At 39.5% G+C, this 24,980-nt stretch overlaps 5 protein-coding genes across 10 annotated transcripts in view; 3 read left to right on the forward strand and 2 right to left on the reverse strand.

Moving 5' to 3' along the window:
- The window catches only part of LOC109486030 (leucine-rich repeat-containing protein 15-like), a 2,882-nt gene extending 2,754 nt beyond the window's left edge, over positions 1-128 (forward strand). Inside the window, exon 3 of the mRNA XM_019789722.1 lies at positions 98-128. Within this exon, the coding sequence (XP_019645281.1) occupies positions 98-128 (31 nt within the window). The remainder of the gene's footprint in view (positions 1-97) is intronic.
- Positions 129-3,473: 3,345 nt separating this feature from the next.
- Positions 3,474-8,869, forward strand: LOC109486031 (neuronal acetylcholine receptor subunit alpha-6-like). Its single transcript, XM_019789724.1, has 8 exons — positions 3,474-3,599; positions 3,947-3,991; positions 4,385-4,494; positions 4,997-5,135; positions 5,688-5,825; positions 7,246-7,342; positions 7,793-7,894; positions 8,234-8,869. The coding sequence occupies exons 1-8, from the start codon at positions 3,474-3,476 to the stop codon at positions 8,692-8,694; spliced, it is 1,218 nt and encodes a 405-aa protein (XP_019645283.1). The 3' UTR covers positions 8,695-8,869.
- Positions 8,870-9,264: 395 nt separating this feature from the next.
- LOC109486321 (26S proteasome non-ATPase regulatory subunit 14) lies at positions 9,265-13,665 on the reverse strand. Its single transcript, XM_019790138.1, has 11 exons — positions 13,487-13,665; positions 13,113-13,184; positions 12,732-12,806; positions 12,495-12,614; positions 12,116-12,186; positions 11,712-11,862; positions 11,325-11,432; positions 11,059-11,133; positions 10,813-10,938; positions 10,451-10,513; positions 9,265-10,255 (listed from the first exon to the last, which is right to left on the reverse strand). The coding sequence occupies exons 2-11, from the start codon at positions 13,158-13,160 to the stop codon at positions 10,157-10,159; spliced, it is 936 nt and encodes a 311-aa protein (XP_019645697.1). The 5' UTR covers positions 13,161-13,184; positions 13,487-13,665; the 3' UTR covers positions 9,265-10,156.
- A 193-nt stretch (positions 13,666-13,858) lies between these two features.
- On the forward strand, positions 13,859-15,938 carry LOC109486359 (COX assembly mitochondrial protein homolog). Its single transcript, XM_019790188.1, has 4 exons — positions 13,859-14,089; positions 14,374-14,472; positions 14,937-15,027; positions 15,359-15,938. Exons 1-4 carry the CDS (start codon positions 14,065-14,067, stop codon positions 15,480-15,482), a joined length of 339 nt encoding a protein of 112 aa, XP_019645747.1. The 5' UTR covers positions 13,859-14,064; the 3' UTR covers positions 15,483-15,938.
- A 174-nt stretch (positions 15,939-16,112) lies between these two features.
- The window catches only part of LOC109486268 (transportin-1-like), a 40,725-nt gene continuing 31,857 nt past the window's right edge, over positions 16,113-24,980 (reverse strand). For all 6 annotated transcript variants that reach the window (XM_019790040.1, XM_019790038.1, XM_019790036.1 and 3 more), the window contains 5 exons: positions 23,219-23,294; positions 21,709-21,808; positions 21,103-21,177; positions 20,741-20,870; positions 16,113-20,425 (listed from right to left, as the gene is read on the reverse strand). In XM_019790040.1, coding sequence (XP_019645599.1) covers positions 20,763-20,870; positions 21,103-21,177; positions 21,709-21,808; positions 23,219-23,294 — 359 coding nt within the window. In that variant the 3' untranslated portion in view covers positions 16,113-20,425; positions 20,741-20,762. The remainder of the gene's footprint in view (positions 20,426-20,740; positions 20,871-21,102; positions 21,178-21,708; positions 21,809-23,218; positions 23,295-24,980) is intronic.

Consider the following 24,980-nt stretch of genomic DNA (forward strand, 5'->3'; position numbering starts at 1 on the left):
AGCTGGAAATATTGTGTGCTATTTAAAGGAACTCAAACATATCTAGCTAACCCAGACATGCAGTATCTACCTAAACTCAACTTAAAATTGTTGGCAGCTTGAATGTGGAAATTAAAGGTGCTATGTAGCAAATCAAGAATGGGTATATCAAGAATATCAAGCTTTGTCTTTTTAATCTATGCAGCTTTAAATGCAGTAGATGAGGGTAAATCTTATGTATATGAAAATATAACAGATACTTAGTACTTGTTTATGTAAGGAATTGAAGATGAAAGTATATGTAGATTTGCTCCTAGATGATATGGCTATATCATTTTTCTTTGTTGCGGAACTCTAAAGAACTGGTGGGCTGTTGTGACTGATCTCATAGCAACTTGTGTATAATAAATTACATGTATTAAAGTAATTCTGTAGAATTCGTAGTTAAGAAAATATGTATACCTTCAAGTGTGTGATTGTGCCAACTGTTCATAAGGACTTGATATTTGCAGTTTGTAATAAAACTTACATGTATCAAACCCTTTTCTGACTTACTCTTGCATTGTTCGAACAAACAAGAACTAATGATTAAATAATTTTGTGTTTCTTCTAGAGTAGCCCCAACAGAGCCTTTATTTACTTCTCAATTCCGCACTTTTAGTTTACCCTCATTGGTAGAAAACAAGACTTTTTTTTCTACACAATGCTGGAAATATAATGCCAGAAGAGCATTTGATTCGAAAGAACTCAGACCTCCATGAGATATTCAGATCTTGTACTATGATACCAAAAACAATACCTCTATTTTTCATGGAGGTAGACACTAATAAAACCGCGTGTAGCTAAGTGACTATCCCTGACGATCCAACCTATATTGCACCTTTCAGTAATGTACACACCTCAAGGCATTTTGAAAGGAAAATTGAAGCTAATGATAGATATAGAAAGACATTTGTTCAACATCTTCATGTTTCACAAAATAAAATTGAAATTTGGACGTGGTAGCCATTCAGAACTTGACAATTTACAAACCATGTACACTTGACCACTTCCATTGGTGAAATGAGAGGGGAATATATGACATTCATAACCTGGCCCCTATGGTTTTGTTTGTGAAATGTCTGAAATATAGTTATTCTTACTTTTAAATGGTCACATTTTTTAAAACAACGTCATAAAATATTTTTAAAAATTCAAACCCCTTTGCGAGCCTATCGCCATTTCACCATTCCCGAAAAGACCCAAATTTGGCAATTTGACGGTCTCCTTAGCCACTTTTCAGATCGCGGCCGATAGCGGTACTGCAGATAAGGCTCTGCAGTACCGCTTTATAAGGGTATAAAGTGACGAATAGACTTAAAGCAACTGAAAAGTTTTGAAACAGGTCCAGACATCTTTACATACATCAAGAATGACGTTTAAGAGACTAGAAGAAATAAAAAGGCTCGATTTTTGGGCGCCGCGCGAGGAGTCCATGTAACAACATACCCGTCCGTCGAAGCGCCACCTACATTCATACATACATCATGTCTTTGTACGTAAGTAGTACATTAAGGATATTTTTGGACATTGTCTGTTTTCCCTCCGCATCTTTGGCCTTCTACACAACTATTCATCCGTTTGTATGGGTGTAAGGGGCTGTCAGAGAAGCCATGTCCTCTCTCGGAAGACATTGGGACCTTTCACCCTAACATCTACTTGGAGATAATAGACTTACTTAGACTTAGGGGCTCCCGCGTCTCGTGACGCATGAGGCAGTCAAAGTAGCCCAGCTTCCTCTGTCAGCAGCCAGCCTCAAGGCTTCCTTCCAGCTCATGAAGGTCCCTCTCTACTATCTGTCGCTAGTTCATCTTTGCACGTCCCCTCCTTCCCCGTCCTTCTGGGCACCACTGTAGGCTAGGCAGAACTGGTTGGCAAATCTGACAGGTGGGAGTCTGACTGCATGTCCTAACCAGCTGAGCCGGCGTTTACATATGATGGAGGACACTGGTTGTTGATTGGCTTGGAGTCTGATGTTCTTATTTGAGATAAAGCCATCCCATCTATATAATGCCCAGGATTTTTCTTAAGCACTTGCTGTCGAAGGCATTAAGTCTCCTTTCTTGACTTAACTTCAGGTGCATACCTTGAAGATTAGGTAGGTTGTCTTTTTAGAAGACGCTGTTGCAAACTAGCTTCTACTCTTTTTTTGCTTTTAGGAAGTAACTTCATTATGCTGTCCAGTTTTGTCGAAGTTGGTGTCACAAAATGGCGTAACTTCCTTTTCAAAAAAAAAAAAAAAACTGGTGGAAATTGATGTGCGACTGCAACCGAAATCCTGGTACATTACTGACCATCGAAATGGACATTATACTGACACAAAGATGTTCAGCCTTCATGATTGTCTGTAATGCTGGTAATAGATCGAAATAATCGCATTTTGCGCACTTTGAAATGCAATACACAGCTGATTCATGCACTTAGAGGCCGTTTCTAATAGCATAATGAAAAGATTGGTCCAACTGGTATCCAGTCATAGGCGGAAATTTCGAACTTCTGACCGAAGCAACCGAACCAGCTTCCTGGCATTAGTCATGCCCCGATATAGCCTCGTAGCAGGCTACTCTTGCTGTGCTTTTTTTCTTGCTTATTCTGTGTAATATTCTGCTTGTATTACAGTTATGATTGCACCCGTATACTGGGTAACAGGTAGACTGGTAGAAACCGATTGTAAACACAATTGTTCGATATTACAATCAGAAAACAGAACATAATATCCCTCACCCCAAGACGCCTGCTTCGGAGGCTATCGCGAAACCTGTTACAGAGGATTCAATATACATTCAAGCTGTTGGTGATCATATGAAGTACTGATCACAGAATACATTTGTCTCCGATCATGACATGAATCATAGTGACATAAAGCAGGAGACTCGTCCATTTCGTCCATTTATAATACGTTTTCCTTTTCATCATATATTATATCGGAATGCAGTAACGTTATAGGCCCTGGTAAAGTAAAACATAGTGCCAAACTCAGTGGGGCACGCGGTTCTTACAGTCTGATATAAACGCCCAATGCCGTTTACACTCTTAATCTAATATAAAAGTCATGTATTGGCTTAAGTTAACGTGATTTCTACGCTAATGATGTAGATATATATATACAGTAAGCGAGAATACTGTTACTCGGCAGGATGCGAGCGCTCCTGGCCAATATTCTACTGCAGTTCGTATGTGCTATTTTACCAGGTAGGTAGAGTTCAATGATATATGTTCTTCAGTGACCATTACATACTATGTACACTTTTTTCAGTGTATGAATTTTCCAGTACATGTATATCCACCGTGGTTGACACTCCATTGCATTTCTGAGAGGATATTTTTCGACATTTCGCCCATTTCCTGGCAGAATATTATCTGTGTATCTATACAGGCGTAATGAAGTTTTATAGAATAATCCCTTTTAGTCAGTGTGGTGTTTTTCCCCGTCAGCTCTATGCCAGGACACGAGGATGTCTCTCCAGGACGCGCTCCTGAGGAACTACAGCAGCCACGGGAGTGGGGCGCTGCCGGTAGCCGACCCCTCCACCGCTATCAACCTGCTCTTCGGCGTGGCGATTCACCAGATCATTGAACTGGTAATGTCGGACTCACTACGGGGGACAGTTCTGTAGTTTGTAGTTGGCACTGGTCGTGCATGACACATATAATAATGATAGCGGGCCGGCGTCGCAAACTGGGGACTCTCAGATTGGGATACTAGTATAGTAGTCGTAAATGTGTTCTGCAAAAATTCAAGTGTCTTGTGACGGAACAAGGCTGCTAGAGATGTTTGTCAGTGACATGTTTTACTACAGCCTACCTGAACATTGATTCTACAGCATTAAAATCCTTCGACTACACACAACGAATTTGACCTACCAGACAGGTGGGCGTGCCAAAGTATCTAAAACATTGTATTATATATTATACCATTTCCACGCAGCGAGGCTGGGACCAAACACTTGTCACACGTCTGTGGCTGCGTATGGTGAGTTGTTGTTTTCTAAGAATCCATGAAACAGAGAACGTGTGAATATATAGAGAAACAGACCTTAGAGAGGCTAGATATTACATGAGGAAAAGCATTGCATTCTTTGTAACATATTTATACAACAGTTACTATATATCCTGTAGTCCAATTTTTCCAAACTGCTATTGATAGATTGTATGGACATTTCAACTTTGTGTGGACTTGAAATTATATTTTTCACAGTATACAGAACTTGTCATAAGAACTTAGCCTCTACCAGGCACCGCGGATAGCTGAAGAAATAGTTGAAATTGGGACCCATACTATCCATTATTTCGGCCAATTTCTACTATATTTCCAGCGATCCGCGGTGCCTGGTAGAGGCTAATAAGAAATACATAATTATTTCAGTCATGGCAGGACGATTTCTTGCAATGGAACCCTGACGACCATGGCGGTATCGAGACCTTGGTCCTGCCGGTCAAGAAGGTGTGGACTCCGGATATATTCCTCTACAACAAGTAAGTCCATTATGTTGTTTTTCGTTTGTATTAAACTAGAAAACCTCTAAGTCCATTTGGTCTGGGTGCTTCTCGCACACGCTACCCCCGGAAAAATACGGATGGCTCCCAGACTAGAGTCAATGGTCCAGGGCCCCAAATTTCTCACATATTACCATCTGGGTGCCAATTGTTCCTGGTGATGTTTGAATTATGAATAGTACAAAGATGTGTGGTACATATTTTGTGATAGCCATTCTGGAGTGATAGCTTCGCAGCTACCAGTCTTCAAACTTATCACATTCGATTCTGTGAACCAGGCAGTTTTGCGCTTCATACCTAGACCCACTTAAAATAAACACTACTTGAAGTAAACACTTTAAACACTTAAAGTAAGGGAACTTCCAATATCTTAACATGTTCTCCGTCTAAATGCATGATCAGTGATGAAGAAATTGATTTGAAGAATTAAAAAAAAATGGTTCTCAAATAAAAACTTAGGCTTCTGTCCCTTGCCTGACAGTGTGGACGGAGAAGCAGGCGGCCTGGTGAAAGTGACAGACGTGGTGTTGAACAGCGACGGGACGGCGACGTGGAACCAGCCGGGCATCTTCCGGTCCGCCTGTCCGATGGACACCAGTCTCTTCCCTTTTGACGAACAGGTACGTCGGAATAAACCCGTCCATTTGAAAAGAATATATCAAATAATACAACAAGCCCAACGTGGCCCATGGTAGCCATATTTATGTTTACCGAAGGAATGCAAATTACATGTTGTTTTTGCTACGTTTCCTCTTCTTCTTCCGTTCCAAACACTAACCTCTGACCTGGCCAATGACCTGATTTGTTGACGTCTCTCACCATGGTAACTGGTGTTGGGTTACATCATGTTGCAATTTTATAGTAGGAGGGATTTATACTCCTGTCTGACCATATATATGAATGCATTTGCGAGACTGATTACAATCGGTGCATGAGTCAATAAAAGGACTACACTTACAAATTGCTATCGTTTTGTAAGCAACATATCAAGAGTTCTAATTCCACAATTATACTTAAAATGCTAAACGGACAATGTCGATTCAAATATTATTAATTGTACTAATATTTTGACGTCAATCAAAAATAGTGTTTTAGATGTTATGTTGTCTTACATTGAAATATATTAGGCAATTATTTAAATCTAAAAGAATCCCGCTGTCTTAATTTATCAGGTCTGTGAGCTGTATTTTGGCTCGTGGGTTCACCCGGTCACCCGACTCAATATAACAGCAACACCAACAGTGGACAGAGAACAGTACCAACAAAACGAACAGTTCATACTAGAAGAGCCAAGCGAGATCTACACTGAGGTATAACACTCTATATACAAAACCCACAGTTCATCAACTGATACTCTAACTGGTAAACGTATAACGTTACTTACCTTAGAAATAGACAAGTGCAGGTGCTCTTCAAAATAGGTATATCATCGCATTTACTGCACACTGAGTCTATCACTAACTTGTGCCATCCCCCTTCACAGTTTGCATGTGTTCTAATGTCAGGTTATTTTGAAAAAAAAGTGTCTTTATCTTAAGATATAGTCACTCCAATAATCATTACCGCGTTGATTGGATCCTGAAGATCGGTCTTGTTTGCAGTCATTTTTTACTTCGTTCCCCTAGACTGAGCAACTAAGGCTTGGTAAAATTGGGACTGCTAAGTTGTAGAAGTTTAACTTCATAAAACAAAATCATGTCCCCATCTTAAGACGACAAACAGATGCACCAAATGATATAGTCGGCTAATTAAGTTACCATTCATTGGTCCTGCAATTGATACTTTGGATAGCCCTTCTTGGACTGGTGTTATCATATTATTTCCACCCCTACATTAGGGAGGGAGGGGAGATATACCCATTATAGCATTTACAGTACTTAGATAATCTTATTGTCTTGATGTTTCTTTGCTTTTGATATCAATTTGATTGCAAATGGACTGATTTAATAAAATGAAGTTATAAATCACCATTTGTGATCGCAGATAAAACAATTCATTATAATTCTGAGGACTCAAGCCGATGAGACCACGTTGAAAAGAGTATTTCCACTGAGGTGGCAACTGTTTGGCCATTGAGGGCCAAAAATCTCATGAAGTAGTTTAAACGAATTTCATTGACAAAAGAGGTGTTTTTTTTTTTTTGCCTTTTAAATCGCACTTCTATGTTATAAATATCATATTCAGTATATAGACATACAAAGTGTAGTTTTGCTCGCTCAACTGTCTCTATCCAGTTAAAAAAAGTAATCTCCAAGAACATTTTTACTAGGTGGTTGCAATACAGTATCAAGTTGGTAAGACAGTATCAAATTGGCTGTATCCAGTACACTACATTTTGCTGGCGTAAAAAAAGATACAAGAAGAAGAAAAAAAAGTTCACCTATAAATCAAAAATGAGCAGAAGCCCAAACCTCTCATATTGTAGAGTATGATAAAGGGGCCCAGGGCCTAAAAGATTGTTCAGACTGTGTAGATGTATTTCCAAACTTCAATACACACCGAAGACTCTTTTTACACAACCAGAAGGTTTATTCAGACAACATTTCATTGACCGCCTGCCACCTCCCTCAGGGCAATTTTGACTGGTTCACATGATTGCACAGCAATATGCTGTTCAATCACTTACATACCTGATGAAACTAATCCTGGATTCAATCCACATCATTGTAGATAGAGAGCTACAAAGGGAACGTTAGTCACTCCAATGTGAAGGTTGTGCTCCACCTGCAGCGTCGCTGTGCCTACTACAAGTTCAACCTGATCCAGCCTTGGGTCATTCTCATGATCCTCAACATCGCAGCATTCTACATACCAGCGGACTGTGGAGGTAACAGGTCTCCCTCTGAGCTAAACACTTGTTTAGAGTCAAAACTTATTAGATCCAACACAAAAAGTTCTCTCACCTAGAGCTTTCGACCAGTCACTCCGGTCTTCCTCAGTAGACTGACCCAGTGAGTCTTGTCACGTGACTTCTTTGAAGTGTGACGTCAACACTGGGTCAAAGGTATCTGGTAGACGATGTCGGCCCCCGTCGTGGTTCAGTGAAGGGTGATGAGCCCTGATGTATATAGCCTCCTACATCGTCTACCAGACCCAGTGTTTAAGTCACACTCCATCCAGGAATAAGTTTTCCGCTGCCTGTGTACATTCGTGTTTTTGAGAATAAACATTCTGAAAGTCTATAAGAAATTCTACTAAGTGTATAAGTAATGGCATTTCTTTAGTCTTTCTTTCAATGACCACAGGTGTAACGTTACCTCCGATGTTACCCTTCCAGAACGGCTGGGATTCACCATCACCATCATGCTGTCACTGGTCCTGTTCCAGGAGGTGGTGGCCCAGCAGTTACCGCAGACCTCCACCACAAGACCGCTCATGTGTAAGCAAGTAATTGTTTTCAAAACAAGGCCACAAAACAATACTCTCCAAGCAGAGGTTGATGGTGGAAGATTGTTTGCACTTTTTTTTGTTGTTGCTACCACCACCAACTTCTGTGGGGAAATGCATACTGGATACCAATTGGAACACCCCCCAGATCTGCTTGGAGATTAAGAAAACAAGGCTCTTTGTTCTTGTGACCCTAGCTTTCCTTTCATATTTATACACAACCTGTAGCTATGTTGATAACTGCCAATGTATTGCCTGCATGCCACCCTGAAGTTGCATTGAATTTAATACCCAGATAATTTATATGTACATGTATGCTGTTACCTTACAGCTCGGTTCTTCGCAATGGCGACTGGACTGGTTGGCTTCACGATCATGGCCACCATCCTGATCACCCGCCTGACGTACTGCACCCTCCCGTCCCGCCTGCTGTGCCACCGCATCCGCCGCGTGCTGATCGATAAGGTAGCCCCTCGCCTGGGCATGGGCATCAGCCAACCACCCAAAAAACTCTCCATGTCTTTCTCAGACCCAAATTTTTGTAACGAAATGCCGAAATTGTCACGTAGTTGCAGCGTACGCGAAGTTAACACGGAGCATCTCATCAAAGACATTGCAGTTTTTTGCCGTGGTTTCACCCAATATCTGAAGGAAAAGAACGACCGAATGGATGAGTTAGACGAGTGTAAAATGGCAGCACTGGTCCTGGATCGTATTTTCATGATCATTGTTGCCACTCTGTCAATCGCTCAATGTTTCTACTTCTTGGCCATGGAGCCTAAATCCTGTTAGACCATTGCATATATTGTAACGCTGAGCAGTCGCAGTCTTTTGCCGTGGTTTCACTCAATATCTGAAGGAAAAGCATGAACGAGTGTAAAATGGCATCTCTGGTCTTGGATCGTATTTTCATGATCATTGTTGCCACTCTGTCGATTGCTCAATGTTTCTACATTTTGTACTTCTTGGCTATGGAGCCTAAATCATGTTAGACCATCACATATATATATATATTTCAACGTACACTGGTTATTATACCATAGATTTCAAACCTTTTGGCAAGTGCTTTGGAAAGAAAGCTTGTAGATCAAGTGCACAATGTGATGTACGAATATCATTAACATGGACAGACAAGAAATGTGCCTCAATGTGTTTGAACCGTCTGCTAAAGCTATAGGGATACGAGTCGTATCTAGAAGATTTTTGTACATATATACTGGTCAACAGACAAAAATGTTACATCTATGAGAAGTATGTAAGGAGCAGGATTTCTAGAATCAAGGACATTATAATGTCCTTGCTAGCATATTTCTAAACTATCTGATGAATCTGGGTCTGATTGACGACAGCAGGCGCAATAAATTTTGAAGAAAGGACCATTTAATTTCCCACTTCATGACAGCACTAGTACTTATAACATCATCAATTAATTCTCACACGCTGTACATGTGTAGTTGATGAAGTCATATGTGAGTAACACAAATTATGATTTTGTCTAATGCATATAGAGACAGTATACCATAATCAAGACGTATTTGGTTATAATAGAATGGTATACCAATACTTATCAATGTCCTTTGCTCAATGTCGCATATAAAATAAACAATGTGTATTAATACGAAGAGTTTGCCTCATAACTACAAGAAGAGTTTGATGTAGTTTGAATGTTTTGACCAGGTTGTCAGTACAGCCTACAATGGTATAAAGTTAGAACCAGGGACATGGTCAGGTTTTCACAGCTTCTCATTCAACTGTGTCTGTGAGTGGATAGTGGTTCCTTGTATACCTAAGTTTGGTGTAGAGTTAGGGCCTTTTTACAGCTGTGCAGTTGCTTTTGGCAAAGTTTAACATAGGGAAACTCACTGCATATTATCAAAGCTATTGCTACCACTACAGTTCTTTTGGACATGTTAAGTGCAGCGTATCATGGATTTCTGTGAATGATGGACTATCAACTTATCCATTACTGTAAAGGCCACTTCAAAAAGGTAATATTCTATAATACAGTGGAAGAAATGTCTGAGAAAACTAAGGTTTGATACAAATTTTGAATTTCAAGATTTTCACACACGTTTTCTTAGCATCCTTGAAAGTATGTAGACTAATAGTTAAATAGTCAGAATTTTACATATCTCAGAATTTGTATCTGTGAAAGGATACCAGTGTTGAGGGGTATAGTACCATGTAGCTGGCAACAACCCTGTTAGATGGGACCTGACCACATCCCTGTATGGAAACTACAGCTTGGAGAGGACTATTTGAATATGACTGTGTCTAACATGGCTCCTAAACACTGTACAATGTTTGATGTCATCAGGACATCCACATGCTCCTCCAAATGGCGCTTGGGGTCCTGAAAATAAAAGAGAACAGCACAAAATTAGACGTTTAGTGGTAGAACAGAACAAAATCTGCACCTGCTACTACTTGATAAAGGCTTGTATTCAATGCTTACATTATGTATTCAATACCATACATTATGCAAAAGTTTGACTGCAAGCAATCATGGAATTTGGACCTCAGCGTACAACAAAACAACTGTACTCACCAGTCTGCCTACATTCTTGATAGCAAGCTGTTCTGGGGTCATCTTGTCTTCTTCCTCCACAGCCTACAAACAGTTCAGTACACAGTTAGACTGGAGGACATTTGCACACAAAGCTTTGGACGAAATGTGTCTAGAAATGTCTGATGACATTTCACAAACTTTTTGCCCAAATTGGGATGTAAGGATATGGAAAGATCTGTCATTAAACTAACATCTAACTAACATCATGTCGGTTAAACTTGACATGATGTTACATCAAACAAAATTGAGATGACAGAGGAAATTTTCAGGGTGGCTAGAACACTGGTATTGAGTGAAAATTAATGACAATGAGGGTGGGTGACTGTTTGATGACCTCTCACCTTGTTGTAGTTCTTGGCCAGTTCCAACATCTCCTGAACCGTCTTCTCGTTCAAACTACAGTGGTCAGAGTAGTCCTGAAGGGTCAGACCTTCCATCCAGGACTTCTTGTGTAGGTTCAGCAACATCTGCACCAAACACAGCCAAAACAAACCTATGAGCAACAGCAGCTGGAATTCAAACTCCCAAAGTCTTTGTTCAGAGGAAGTAACACTAACTACTGGACTACGCACACTACAGATACATACCTTTTGCTCCAGTTCATTTTTGCGGTAGTTGATGGAAATGGAGTAGTAGTGTCTGTTCAATCCATGGATGAGAGCCTAGGAGAGGACAACAAATTCAGATTGAAATACAAACTACTCCATACAATCAAATCAAATCAAATAGATAAAATGTTCTTGGAAGTACATGTATGCTTAAGGCAAGGATGAGCAAAATTTTTGTCCTTCATGGTTAGCAAATGACTGAAAGACAGGCAGTGGCTAGAACCCTGGCCTGTCCCCCTCCTGACCTGTATAGAAGGTTTCTGCAGATGTCCCAGGTTGGAGGTGGTCTGTCGAGGCTCCTGTCCCAACACCATCATGTTGGGGTTGATCAGTCGGAACGCATCAATCACAACCTGAAAATGCAAACAAAACTTGGCAATTGTTTTCTAATCTAAGTTTCAGTGTGCATATCTGGTCTAAGTAAGGTTTCTGTATTGAGGGAAGTGAGTCCTATTCTGGTATGCTTAGCTAGCTGACATTGCACTGTCTGCTGTCGATAAAGCATTACATTTTACATTGTAACTCTTTACAGGATAACTTACTTTACATTTACCATGCATGAAAAATACACGTGTATGATACCTAACTGAGAATTAATTCTCCACACAAAATAAGCTGCCATCAGTGCCCACCTTTCCTTTGACACTCTGGATGGGATCCACTACCACAGCCACGGCTCGCTCCGACAGCGCCTCAAAACTCTGCTGTGTGTTAATGTCGACGCCCGACAACCAGCAGCCAAACCCAGGGTGGGAGTGGTACCACCCGACAACCATCTCAGGCCTGGGGAGGACAACAGACACACTGGGCTATAAACTTCACATAATGGTACTGAAGTTTGACAATGATTTTCAAACACTAAGAGGGGATAGTGCTGTCATGGCATCCACCGTCTTTCTTCAGCTACTGACGAGAGTTTGATACCTAGCTAACAGTACCCGACAGTCTGGCACATCTGACAGCTTCAACACTTTTAGTAAGTCGTGTGTATCTGTAAATAAATCCTGCTTGTTATTATGTGAGGTACTCCACTCACCTTCCTGTCTGCTTTAACATGTCCAACATCTTAGCCTGGAACACTGGATCCACAGCCTCCACACTCACTCCCTGTACACAACAGTTATTGTCAACAAGTTAATCTTTACCACAAGTAGCCATTTGGCTACCAAATTTTCAAATGTGAGTCAGATACAAATTTGCCCTCAAGTCGATGGGGTTTTCTTTGAGTTTGAGAGAAAAATCTGTGAGTGAAAATATGCAAAAAAGCCAATTGCCGAGGAATTTAAAAACGTCTTGCTGTTTTAGATAAAAAGTCATACAATAGAATCATATTGTTGCAATATATTATCATATTGTTTTATTCAAAGATGAAAGCAGTATAGTGTCTAATCTATACATTAAGAAGACAAGCTAACCGTCCCAGACTGTGGCATGGCGAAGACATCGATGACGCGGACTGTGTAGTCATCCACAAACTCTCCCAGCATCAGCCCCATCACCTCCATAGGTACACCTGCACGGCCATGCTTCAACATCTGTGGGCAGGAAACATCAAACAACATTTAAATCCTTATCTATGAAACTGGTCCAAAAAATGGAAAGAAACCTACAGTGGGTGTCACTGGAAGACAGACAATAAAAGACAGACAAACCTTGAGCAGGGCCAGTGATGAGATGTAGACCTGTTCTGCTGTGTCTACTGCTGGGGCATCGCTCGGAGGTGTGCCCTGGAGTGGGGAGGGAAAAAAATCAACTTTCTCACTGGAAATGTTACAATCTTGCATCAGAACATCTGCTTTGAGATGTAAGGGTAGGTGGTGGTACTAACTTTGTTCTTAAACAATCACATATGGTATTGGGCAAGCTATCTGAACAGTTTTCCTTGTAGCATATTGCCTATTGAATACATGCATTTTTCAAACAACTGCATGCAAAGAGATCCATGCAAAGAGAGTTTACTAGATAAATGAAAAAGTGCAGTGCAATGATGAAAGAAGGAAAAATACTGCCTATCCAGGCTAGTTGGTACTCACCCCACCCATGCCAGGAATGGCTCCACCAAGGCGTAGAAGACGGTCCATACTCAGGCAAAATGTTTACCAGAACTAGTAAGAGAAAACATGATAATCTGTTGATAAAGAAACGTCTAAACTGGACAAATTGACAGTTAACAACGGATTTAAAAGGGCTCAACCGGTCAAACAACAACAAATGATTCACGAAATGGTATGGGTGTAAAAACACTTTGCTATTTTTAATAATTTTCCTCAATATGATCTCACTAGAGCAGGAAAATTAGTGCCATCGATAGACAAAAGTCGTAGGTGCAAGTCATCTTCTTCGATCGCCCCCCTCCCACCATCCCAAACTTCAATACCTTAAATTCAAACAATAAAAGCGTACAAACCTTCAAACTGTTGTCACTGACTTGAACCAGCGTTAGACACACCGATCAACGTTAACTCAAACTGACTTTTCCTTTTCTATCAGTTTTTAACGATGATATTTTGAGAATCTTAGTTTCTGATTCTCCGTTTCCCACACTTGCCCCGTTGCACACTGGTACATGTCAAGGGTCGTATGAGGGCCTCCAAATGCAACAAAAGAAATAACCTCACACATGATCTCATATCTGGAACAAAGTTTAGTCCAATTTTATCATTCAGTAAAAAGTTATAAAACAGGAAAATTAGGTTGTTTGTATATTAAGCCTGTTTATGACAGTTTTTGTGTAAGATTGGGGTGATTATTTGCGTTTTCTTGATTTGAGGGTCAAACGAGGTCAGAAAAGGGACGTGCGATTTACACAACATCACATCGAGCAGAAATTTTCATTTCTTTTGTACCTTCTTTACTTTACCGCAAGCTGTTCCAATCGTGTTGAGGTCTAGAGGAGATACCCGTGTTCATCTTTAAGAGAAACACATTTTTGGCCGATCTACAAGTGAATGCGAAACAGACGAACGAGGGCTACAACAAAACAACATGGCCAGTGAAACAGTTAGTAAAGGTAAATATACTACACTGTACTAGTAGTAGTAGTCAGTCACCGGGGCTTCCAGAAAGCTACAGTGTACTACAAAAAGATTTAAATTTGTTTCGTGTTAAGTTTCAATGGTAACAAAACAATTATGCATGATACAGTGTACTTTAGGCAATATGTTTTCCCTGGTGAAATAAATAAACAATATCAACATGATGGAGCAAATGGATCAGTTTATAATATTTTACACCTGTCCAGTAAATTGTTATTGTCAGTGATTTTATGACATTTTTTTATTCCCGTTATTGTAGAGTTGGTAGATCCGCCACTGAGACATGTGGAAACTGATGTCCTCATCCCAAAGATGATGAGAGCAAAGGCCAAGGAGAGATGTCACCAGGAGGTCAAGGGTATGTATGTTCAGGGCAGTACAAATGTATATTATAATCAAGTTATTATATATTATGAATAGTATCTTGCAGGGCTCGAACATTGAAAATATCCTGCACCAGACAAATTTTACCTGCATTACTCAGACTTTGAGAATTAAGGATCTTACTAAAACTGTTCAGATATAACACATAACCATTGCCATTAGTATTTCTTATACTACATACATGTAGGTGGTGACAGTCAATGCAGCAAATAAAAATCCACTGTACAGTGTGCTTAAAGATATTTTTTACTGCAACATACTTTTGGTATGCACTCCTGCACACCTCAAATGTACATACCTAGGGTGTGTTGCAGTAGAAATATCTTTAAGCACACTATTTCTCAAGGGGTGATATTATGGACCCTGATGATATTATGGACACAGATGTTATACATGCCAACTACAGGTTGAGATGTATGATCTGATATTTGTGTACAGAGTTTACAGATTGCTGTAAGGACAGTGGCCTGGGTATGGTGGTGAAGTGTAGACAACAGAACACCCAACTCAGGGCCTGCCTCACCAAATAGTAAGTCTTCTATGTAATTTTACCATGGCTTTTACTATATGTGATTCATTATTATGGACTTGCATTCTCCTTAGTGTGTTAAATTGCAAGCGATGTAAAATTGTATCTTCCAGCTCTATGAGACATTTTTGTTTGAATTGTAGGGGGTATTATGAGTCCCTATTGCATACATATGAACTAGTTTTCATGTCCAGTTCTTGAGATTAATTTACAGCTACACTCTGTATGTACCAGTACTCAAGTTAAGGTTGAAGTTCTAGGTGTTGAACTAACATATTAGTGTCATATTGATGGTTTGGATGACATGTTTTCACCCAATTTGTCCCCACAGTTACAAGGACCCAGAGTTCTATGAGATGTGTAAGCAGGAGTACCTTCAGCAGAAGAGGGAATTCGTGGAAACAGGAGTCCGCAAGTCCAGCAAAACATCATCCAAACTGCCTACAACTATGTAGTACAGGATAGGGGTACTTAACTATGTAACAAGCAGGATGAAAGAATTAAGTATGAAGAGAAGTCTTGTGTAAATGCTTCTGAGAGGGATTTTTGTCATGTACATCATGAAAAACTGCAACATTTAACGCTTGTGGTTTTCATTTTGTAGAAATTTAGAATTGGCAAGTTCTTGTTGGTTATTACTGGTAATCGAAACAAAGAGTATGTTTGCCTTGAAGTTGTCATAAGAAAAATTTTCTGAAAGACAACCACCCGAGTTAATTATTAAGCACTGTCTGATGATGTGAACATGCCAATAGCCTTGAAAATGAATTTAGAATATTGTTGTTTGTTAATACCTAGCTCTTTTCATGATTCAAATGTTAGTTACTTTGAAGTCAATCTGTGATCCAATAGATGTTTATCCAAAATGAAGTACTTGCACTACCTTGTGCATTAAAGATATGATCAGCCTACCTTCATGTACTCATGTACTTGCATATGCAGGTTGTATTTAAACCCTGAAGTATATCTTTCACCCATATTATACATTGTATAGTGCATTTAGTGAGTTGTAGAATTAGGCCAAAATTGTAGTAATGACAGAATAAAACTACTGACAGTAGACAAGGACCACACAGTAAACGAAATACTCTAAAATGGTTTATTTCTTACTTTTAACATCCTATTTAATGTACATTGTACATAAACATACTATTCATACTCTATTTTACAACTTTACCGTTACAAAATACCTTATCACAATAATCAACTTCTTATTATATATTAATCTTACTTCTAAAACTTTGGTGGCCCCAGGTTTCATACAAATGTGGACAACTTGACAAAAATACTCAAGCATCTGGGAAGAGAATAGAAAGAGGGAGGGAAAGAGGTGAGAAAAAGAATTTTTTGGAAGGAGAACAAAATTTATACAAAACTTGCAGACCAGCTGAGTTTATACGGTTGCAACAAGCTGCAACAACCAACATACAAAAATAGAGGCGATCCTCCGCAGCTTTCTGCCGGAATCCCCTTTAGTTAATCTTGATCACAAGTACGGCAGAGGAGCTTTAATATGTCCAACATTCAACAACTGCATCGTGTTTCTATCAAGTCGAACATCATTTTCCTCAGACAAGCGACAGACCTTATTGCTTGTTGAACATGCTAGCAAAGCCCACTGCGATCATGCTCAAGACTGGCCAATCACACAAAACTTGGTCCCATAGTCAGTCACAAAGCAACCCATGCATACATACATACACACGCATGCACACACACTCGTACACACACACACACACATGGAAGACTGAAGTGGATTTGGTGGGTCAGGATTGCTATGTCCCAGTCACATGAAGCTGCTGCAGGGACTGCTACCAAAACCATCAATTTCGTATCGCACTTCAGGAACTCCAAAACACATCCCGCCCGTTCACATAGGTTCTCATGGTCTGCATTATCCACTGGTTTATCGTGCATTGTGTCAGTTCCTCAGATTTTACATTTCCAGTTTTCATCTCTGCAGTGGGTAGGACAGTCCATAAGACATCATTTCCCTTCATGCTAGGTTTAAGGACAGGCTATGACTTCAGGTGAGTCTTCCGTCCGTACAGACTGTATTCATGCGTCACAAATAACATGCACAGGATACAAAACAATTTGTCCATGTCAGAGCTAAAAGTTACTGAGCTCTACGTACCAGACTTGTGGATTAGTGTTAGTCATGGATTAGTACTGATCCTGCTATAATGAAAAGTTCCCATGGTCCAAAGATGCTATATGAGAAATGTTCCCTTTCGATTTTGTATGAAATAATGAACAAATCCTTGCACAAGAACTAATGTGGAGTGGGTACAAGCTAGGAAGCAGCTCCTGTGAGCCTCAGTTTTCATTCATTCTGAGAGGAATGTTAGAACTGGCTGGCTGTCAAATGAAAACATTTTCCAGCTGACTTAATGTGGGGAAACTGGAGAGGTTAACACTGCTAAAATGTCAGACAATTATACTACTCCAGTGGTCAGTTCTGATACTAATTTTTTTTTTCACATGCAGCTTTAGTACCCTGAACTACAAACTATACATTTTTGGGCATCTGGGACAGGCCATAGGCCCTGCAGCAGATCCATTCTGACAACAGCTACAGTAACACACTACTGACTTCAAGCCTAACATCCTAAGACAGCGAACATGCCAGCTTGGAAAATTTCAAGGTGGGACCAACGAGGTAGCAAGCAGAGGCAGGCTCCTGGAAACATTAAGTACACGTCTAACCGTACATACCATTGCACATTAACACGTTGGTTTGAAGTACACTGCCATGCATGAAGAATGTGTCAGAAAAAAAATCATAAATCAACTTCTCATTGCATCTGGGAATGACAGAAATTAGTGGCAAGACAAACTCTTCAACAAGTTCATATCCTTTGCACTGGATGTCATCACTATGCACTTTTGCCCAAGACTTGCCTGTTAGGGAGTGGTCAGTGAAAAGCATATGTTAGTTGTTGCTGATCCACAATCCTTATCCTTGTTAGTGATTAAACATATGCGAAAAAAACATCTCGAAAACAGACATACAGTTAGTAAAAGAGGCCTACTAAAAGCACTGTTGCCTCAGTGGACAGTTTTGTTCCTTTTTTTTCCTTAAACGCAAATGGAGAATTACTATGGATACCATATGTGATAGTGAGACGACATTGCCGGTAGCACCAATGTTTTTTTTCTTACATGTTCAGTGGTTAAACACCTAAACTTCTGTATGCAGCATTTTACATTGCACACAGTACACAACCATGGAGTAGGTACACTCCATGGAGACAAACACACCGGTATAGCCAGGATTTCAACAGGAAGGGCCACGGAATAGAAAAGGTGGGATCACTGTGACCAAGAACACATACTACAGTACAGGACTGTCAGAGGGACAGTAGGAAGGGTGACATGCCCTGGCTACACCAGCGATATGCAACAAAACAAAGAGACAAGTGTGTAGCGTGCACGAAGGCAGGCAGACAACGTCTTTGAGACACGAAAGAGGAGGAAAAAACACAAGAAAGTTGAAGTGTACAACTAAAAAAAAACATATGGGAGATGCTTTCCGATGAGGCTTGGAAATGAGTGAGTGAATGAATGAATGAATGAATGGATGGATGCCAAAGCACTATGATTAAGGACCACCATTACAAGGAGTCCCCCCAGGTCTTAACTCCCAACCCTGATGTACCCAACTTAACAGACTTAAGTGTAGCTTACCTTACCATCTCAGCATTACACTGACTTACCCTATCCTGGCCATAATGGCTCAACCTCCCCTAGTTCTTATCTTACCTCCCAAAACTATGTCTTAGCTTAACGTACCAATGGACTTACAGGTTGTCCATACTTAAGCTATCCACTTACAAGTCACTGGTTTTACTGTGCATGCTGTTGTAGTAGTATTAGCTATACCAACACACAAAGTTATGGGCCAAGTTATGCCTTGGCTGGTACTGTAATACTTTCCACTGTACTGGGGGTATCAATGTACATACACATCCATGCACAGAGGTACCTTATTCTAATACACAATATTAAGACTATCCTGCATATCCAGTTAAAAGTACTTCAGCATAAAGTTGTGCAATACCATATACTCATTTATCGTAAGCCTATGGACACCACTTGCTTAGAGTAGAGAATTGATACCGCTATCCAGGTAAGCTGGAATTCTTTGATTAGAACTGAAAGTCTTCTTCTGGTCCAAAAAAATCTTACACAAATGAAAAGTATTTGTATTTATCCTACCATTATTCTACCGAGCATTAACGGAAAAGCCAGTAAAAATAAGAGCCTGGTTATCTAATAAGCCTGAGGACTAATTCAGATTCCAACCTGCTCTTTTTTTTCTCCTTGCTTTTCGTACTATCATAATAGATTACCTACACTTAAAAATGCCATTATGGCACCTGTGTTCAGATGAAAGCCCTTACTGTACTGCCTATCAGCCAAAGAGAAATATCTTACTGTTCATTTATTAAGTTAAACTTACTTAAAGAATGGACTTACAATACTTCACATTACTTATAGCTTAGACTTGTATGTTTGCTAATTAAAAAATACTTTTCATTTGGGAACATGCACGCGTTATTCTGGACCAGAAGAAGACTCTCACATTATGCTAATTTTAAGATTAGAAAGATACGAAGGTGCAGTTTAATACACATGAAGTGTCAAAAATCTGCAACCTCCAATATAGATGTCTGCCATACAAATAAGATTCAACCTCAATGGATATCTCTCTCAGCCATCCAGCCTACAAAACAGTTCATATCAAAACTTGGGTACCTCTTTTTCATTCTGTGTGACTCAAAAAGTGTCAATAGAAGAATAGTACAAGAGAAACAGGTGTACTTTTGAAAGATCAGTTGCAGTTTTGGATGGAAAAGTTTAGGCCTAGGAGCATGGTTGTTCCATAGCCACACTGAAATCAGAAAGGTTTAAGTGCCATACAACTTTGGTGTAGTAGATAGAATAAAAAGGATATGAAAATTAAGTACTGCTGGTGGGTAAGCTTTTTCATAGTCGATGGTATAATTGGTAGATGTACAGTATAAAACATGGAAGTGGTGAAGTAGAGTCTGGCCCAAACTTTGCCATGCTTATTTCGAACTGTCAAAAAGTACACATGTTCCCCAGCTTTATAAGAGCCACTGCTCTTTTTGTTACATGGCAACTTCTGCGCATGGACCTAAGTCCTCCTTTTCTCCTGTGTTCTCAATACCAATCTTGCTACACATTCCTACATGGTAAGTGTTTTATCCCGCATACACACACACACCATCCTGTCAATCCCCCATTGGTGAGCAGGATCTGACTTGTATGGCATGTTTAAGTTGAACAGATGTAGTCCCATGGCTCAGGGTTAGCCACATCGTAAGCCTGCTCCTTTCTCACACTTAAGACTGCTGTCTTCCTTCTGTACCTGAAACAACAGTGAAGAAAAAAAAAATCTTTCAGCACAGAGGTGATCAAAATAGTTTACCGTATGAGAAATATAGAATACAGATACAGGCTTATTAGCCACCTTTGGGATTGTGTACTCGCTGCAAAAGCGTCAGCTACATTGGCTACATACATGTATAACAGCGAGAAGCAGAACTCCAGTCAGAAACTCTGAGGAAGGTGTCTGACAGGCATCGAAACATACCGGTAAGCAGGTGAGAGTCTAAACCTTTGTGTAAAAAAGAAACCCCCAAATCCTATGTTTTTTACCAACCAGATGAAATTATTTTCTGACCTTGTTGAGCTGCTGGTGACTCCTATACTCCATACTGGGTGGACAGCCTCTCCTTCAGGGGCAGGGGAAACTGGTCTGAGAAGCGCCGCCAGTTCTCTTCACCAACCTGGTTCTTGAACCCGTGCAAGATCTGTACAACAGTATGTATGGTTTACAGTTAAAGAACCATGGTCTCATGCTAAATGCCTATGAACAATAGTCACTTTATCTCACTGATTCTAGCAATCCACATCTACCAGATTACCAGATAAATTAGAAGAAAATTGAATACTTTCTGCTGACCAACATGTGGATATTAGGCCAGACTACAAATTGTAAATAGAGCCAGTCGAACTGTATGAAAGTTCCTAATTTTTACCTACCCGGAAGAACATTTCTTTCAGGTCTTCTTTAGGATTTACCCAGGAGGCGACTGCATCACAGAAGAATATGAAATCCTGCAACAAAATAAAAGGTATTAATATTAGCTGACAGTTTTCTTTTCAGTTTTACTGTAGTAAGTTGAATCAATGCTATCCCATAGCATACCGATACCTATGAGGCAAAAATGTGATCGTGTGTAGCTGATGGAAAACGGTTGCTTGTTTTGTACTGTAGGCTGGTTCTAGCTATTTATTGGTGGTACAGAAAAAAACTTGTTTTAGGGCTATTTCAAACGCTTCAAATGTACATGTCACAAAGATGATGAAAATGTGCTTATAAATGCCAGTAAATGTCAATATCAAACAGATTTCATCATCCAAAATATGAAAAACACAATGTAGAAACAGCGAGCACTACAAGATGACGTGATTAATGGCTTTCTTCCTCAGAAAGACTGAACCAACCATATCCATTACAACCTGACCTACATGTAAGGGCCATGTGGAAACAAAGACACACACACACACACCTACCAAAAACAATACCTCCATTTTTCATAGAGGTAATACTGGTAAGCAAATTAGAATCTAAGGTAAAACACTGACCTGCACCACCCCACCAGGGTTGACATGGATCATACTACAGATTCCACGGAATGCTGAATCCTTCTCCTCGTTGTCACGAATGTTCCGTAGTGACGTGCACCTACGAGGTCAACCAATTAAACAGGGCTAACATTCCCACATATCACAACCATACGCCACAAAAGTTAGAACGTTTCAAAGTTACAACTGCGATAAATAAAGCAAATAACAGTTACGTAGTTAACAAGAGCGCAATGTTGGCACTGCCTCTATGCCTTCTTGCCTCTCATAATAGAAAGAATATCAACAGTTTTGTGATGTGTAGAGCTATCTTTAAAACTCACTGATACAAGAAAATTTAAGGAAAAATTTCACAGTGGAAATCAGAAATGGTATTTTTTATTGATCTACCACAGTTGCGGAAAAAAGTCCCTTCTTATACGTAAAACAAAAAGCAATAAAAATAATACTTATTTGTGTGTTGGCAGTTTTTTTTAAAAGGGTGGTTCACTTTGCTTTGTTGAACAAAAATGTTGCAAAGTAACATTTAACAACTAAAGAAACAAAACAAAACAAAAAACAGAGACATACACTTGTCTTACATTTTGCCTTCCATAACTTCCTTTGAATTACATATTTGTACTAGAGGCTACTGTGGTATCACATCTGTTCCTTTGAGAGTATAGAATGACACAGCCAACATTAGGCAGGCTACCAGAACATTGTCATTCCGCTGTTAAAAGCACAGAGGCAGTATAAGATGAAAAGACCATTGAAATTTATGTCAAAGTGGAGTCATGCACCACCATGTCTCTGTGAAGTCCACACTTCACACAGGTCTCACATGCAATATAGGAAATAGGATCTCAGCTTTGACAGAGGCAAGCAACATGCAAAACATGTTAGTAAAGAGAACTAGTTACACAACTGCAGATAGATGAAAATAGTGTCGACTTGTATAAAGATCAAAGTACATCAGGGTTCGCACACCAGTGGGGAAGGGATAGTTTTAAAATATTTTTTAAGTCTTCCTTCGCAGGAAGTTTTTAAAATTCCTTTTGAACCTAAACTTCAAGACCAACAAAAGCATTCTTTCGGAAATGTCTTTTCAGATACTACATAGAAACCAAACAATATCTGATCCAAACAATACAACACACAGATGCAGTTACATGAATGGGGATTTGAACGATACATTGGTGTTATTGTGCTATGGTTTTCAGAACCACAATTTTTTTATATGCAAATAAGGACAATTTGGAGTCACGAGTATGCAAATTAGGTAACAACATGATTTCTACAACAGGCACTGATGGGACAGTGCGACATTTAAAGCCCTACATACAAAGAACACTTGATGGTAAGAGTATGGGACAAGGTGCAACGCCTTTTTGGAGAATTAGTTGACATTTTGATTCACAAAAGGAAATGCATTAATGAGTCTTTCTCTAGAATCACACAAGGCCCACGAACCCTGACAGTGTGTGTGAGTGTGAAATGATTGAGAAATGATAAGGAAACATATACACACCACGGTCTTATAAACTGCTGTAACATAGGGGCCACTTCTTGCGGACATACGTAACCAAGACGGCCAATTGTTATGGCTAGTATGGTAACACATCAAACCACGGCCACAATGTGCAAATCATGGGAGAAATCAAGAGAGAAAAATCAACATAAATAAGGAACTCAAACATCATCATAAATGCCTTAATTCACAGTATAACTACTACAGTCTTACTGTTCAATAGGTATACGTTCATATGTTCAGTGTTAGAGATCTGAACACAGACAGCATAGGGTAGGAAAATTACCTCACTGTCATAAGAGATAACTACAATATTTGTTTTTGAATACACTTGTACATGGTGCAAGCAGGGTTTCATAGCAGCAGAGATATGGGGCTCGATAAAGACACTATTTGTACTTCCTAACCATCTACATCACAGCTTGACATCTGAGTTACTGTTCTGCATTTACTTGCTGCATTCGGTCTAAATGTGGGAAAGTTGATGAACATTGACATAGTTTTCATTGTCATTTCATCATAAGCTCTCCTTACCCCACTAGCAAAATACTATGAACCTCTCTTGAAGTGATTTAAATAATTATGTTTTAAGTATGTTTTCTATTCTTATAGCAATTTTGTTTCTGCAAAAACTGGGGTTAAAATCCCTCTAAAGCTTTTGGTGCTACCAGAACTGTCTATGCTACTTGCACCATGTACATGTACAAGTAAAGACACACAGAGATGGAACTGTGTATTCTACATGTATTCTAGAGACACCTACGATAAACTACAATACATAACTACAGTTGAGATCAAGGCCAAAACACAGTGCACACATACATGTAGACTAGGAACAAGGCATTGTTTACGTTATGCATTGTGCAACAATGGATTCATCCTATTATTAACTTGCCAGAGGTTTCTACGCACTTTGTAATACATGTAGCTGTTTTAGAACTGACATGTTTTGCTTTAACAGAAACTTATACTAAAACTATCATTATCAAGAGTGCATATAAAGCAGTACATGTTTTACATAATACAAAGATGATACAGAATATGTATACGGTGCAGATATTATAATCCAGTGGTAATAATAACAAGAACACAATTCTATCATGTCTATATAAGCATTGATAGAAACACAATAATTTGAAGGAACTAAATATCTGATTGAAAAGACCATTGCATAAAATACATTGTCAAAGTACAGGCTTAAAAAAACACCACACAACTTCACTGTTTCATCGCAGTTTTGAAACACTACTCTTCAGTTTTAGGCCGATAAATGACAAAAAGAGAAGCATACCACCTTACCTGTGTTTTCTAGCAAGGTCTTGGGGGTTCCTGGACGGTTGATTATATCAACTAATTGGTTCAATACTAATGCAACATATGGTTGCATATCCGCACCTACACAGAGAGAACAATATTAGGACCGGAGGAGGGAAATATTTAAAGCACATGTGAACTACAAATTCAAAGAAGCATCGAACCTGTTTTATACAATTTTTCACCTCAAATGACCTACTAGAATCATCGTAGAACAACATGATACATGATATTCATCTGGAGTCACAAAATAATCATACAGAAGAACACAACACCAGTGCAGAGTTGAATACCTGTAGACATGTCTCCTTTTACCTCAGAAATGAAAGTACATGTCATTGGATAACACCATAAACAATGATACAAATCCTATAGTGCAGTTTTGACCTTGTTGTTAACCTTGCATCACTAGGTAAATTGTCCTATGGTTTACTTTCCTTTTTCTAAA

The sequence above is a fragment of the Branchiostoma belcheri genome, unplaced genomic scaffold (genome assembly GCF_001625305.1).
Source record: "Branchiostoma belcheri isolate BF01 breed outbred unplaced genomic scaffold, Haploidv18h27 scaffold8, whole genome shotgun sequence".
Lineage (NCBI taxonomy): Eukaryota > Metazoa > Chordata > Leptocardii > Amphioxiformes > Branchiostomatidae > Branchiostoma > Branchiostoma belcheri.

Bases quoted from the DNA above. Each gene is read 5' to 3' on its own strand.
- LOC109486359 (XM_019790188.1), top strand. From the start codon at position 14,065: ATGGCCAGTGAAACAGTTAGTAAAG. The intron at 14,473-14,936 runs GTATGTATGTTC...ATTTGTGTACAG, and splicing joins ATGTCACCAGGAGGTCAAGG to AGTTTACAGATTGCTGTAAG. The intron at 15,028-15,358 runs GTAAGTCTTCTA...TTGTCCCCACAG, and splicing joins AGGGCCTGCCTCACCAAATA to TTACAAGGACCCAGAGTTCT.
- LOC109486031 (XM_019789724.1), top strand. From the start codon at position 3,474: ATGTCTCTCCAGGACGCGCTCCTGAGGAACTACAGCAGCCACGGGAGT. The intron at 5,826-7,245 runs GTATAACACTCT...CTCCACCTGCAG, and splicing joins CAAGCGAGATCTACACTGAG to CGTCGCTGTGCCTACTACAA. The intron at 7,895-8,233 runs GTAAGCAAGTAA...GTTACCTTACAG, and splicing joins CACCACAAGACCGCTCATGT to CTCGGTTCTTCGCAATGGCG.
- LOC109486321 (XM_019790138.1), bottom strand. From the start codon at position 13,160: ATGGACCGTCTTCTACGCCTTGGTGGAGCCATTCCTGGCATGGGTGGG. The intron at 12,615-12,731 runs GTTTGTCTGTCT...TCCTGCCCACAG, and splicing joins CATCACTGGCCCTGCTCAAG to ATGTTGAAGCATGGCCGTGC. The intron at 12,187-12,494 runs GTTAGCTTGTCT...TGTTGTGTACAG, and splicing joins CCATGCCACAGTCTGGGACG to GGAGTGAGTGTGGAGGCTGT.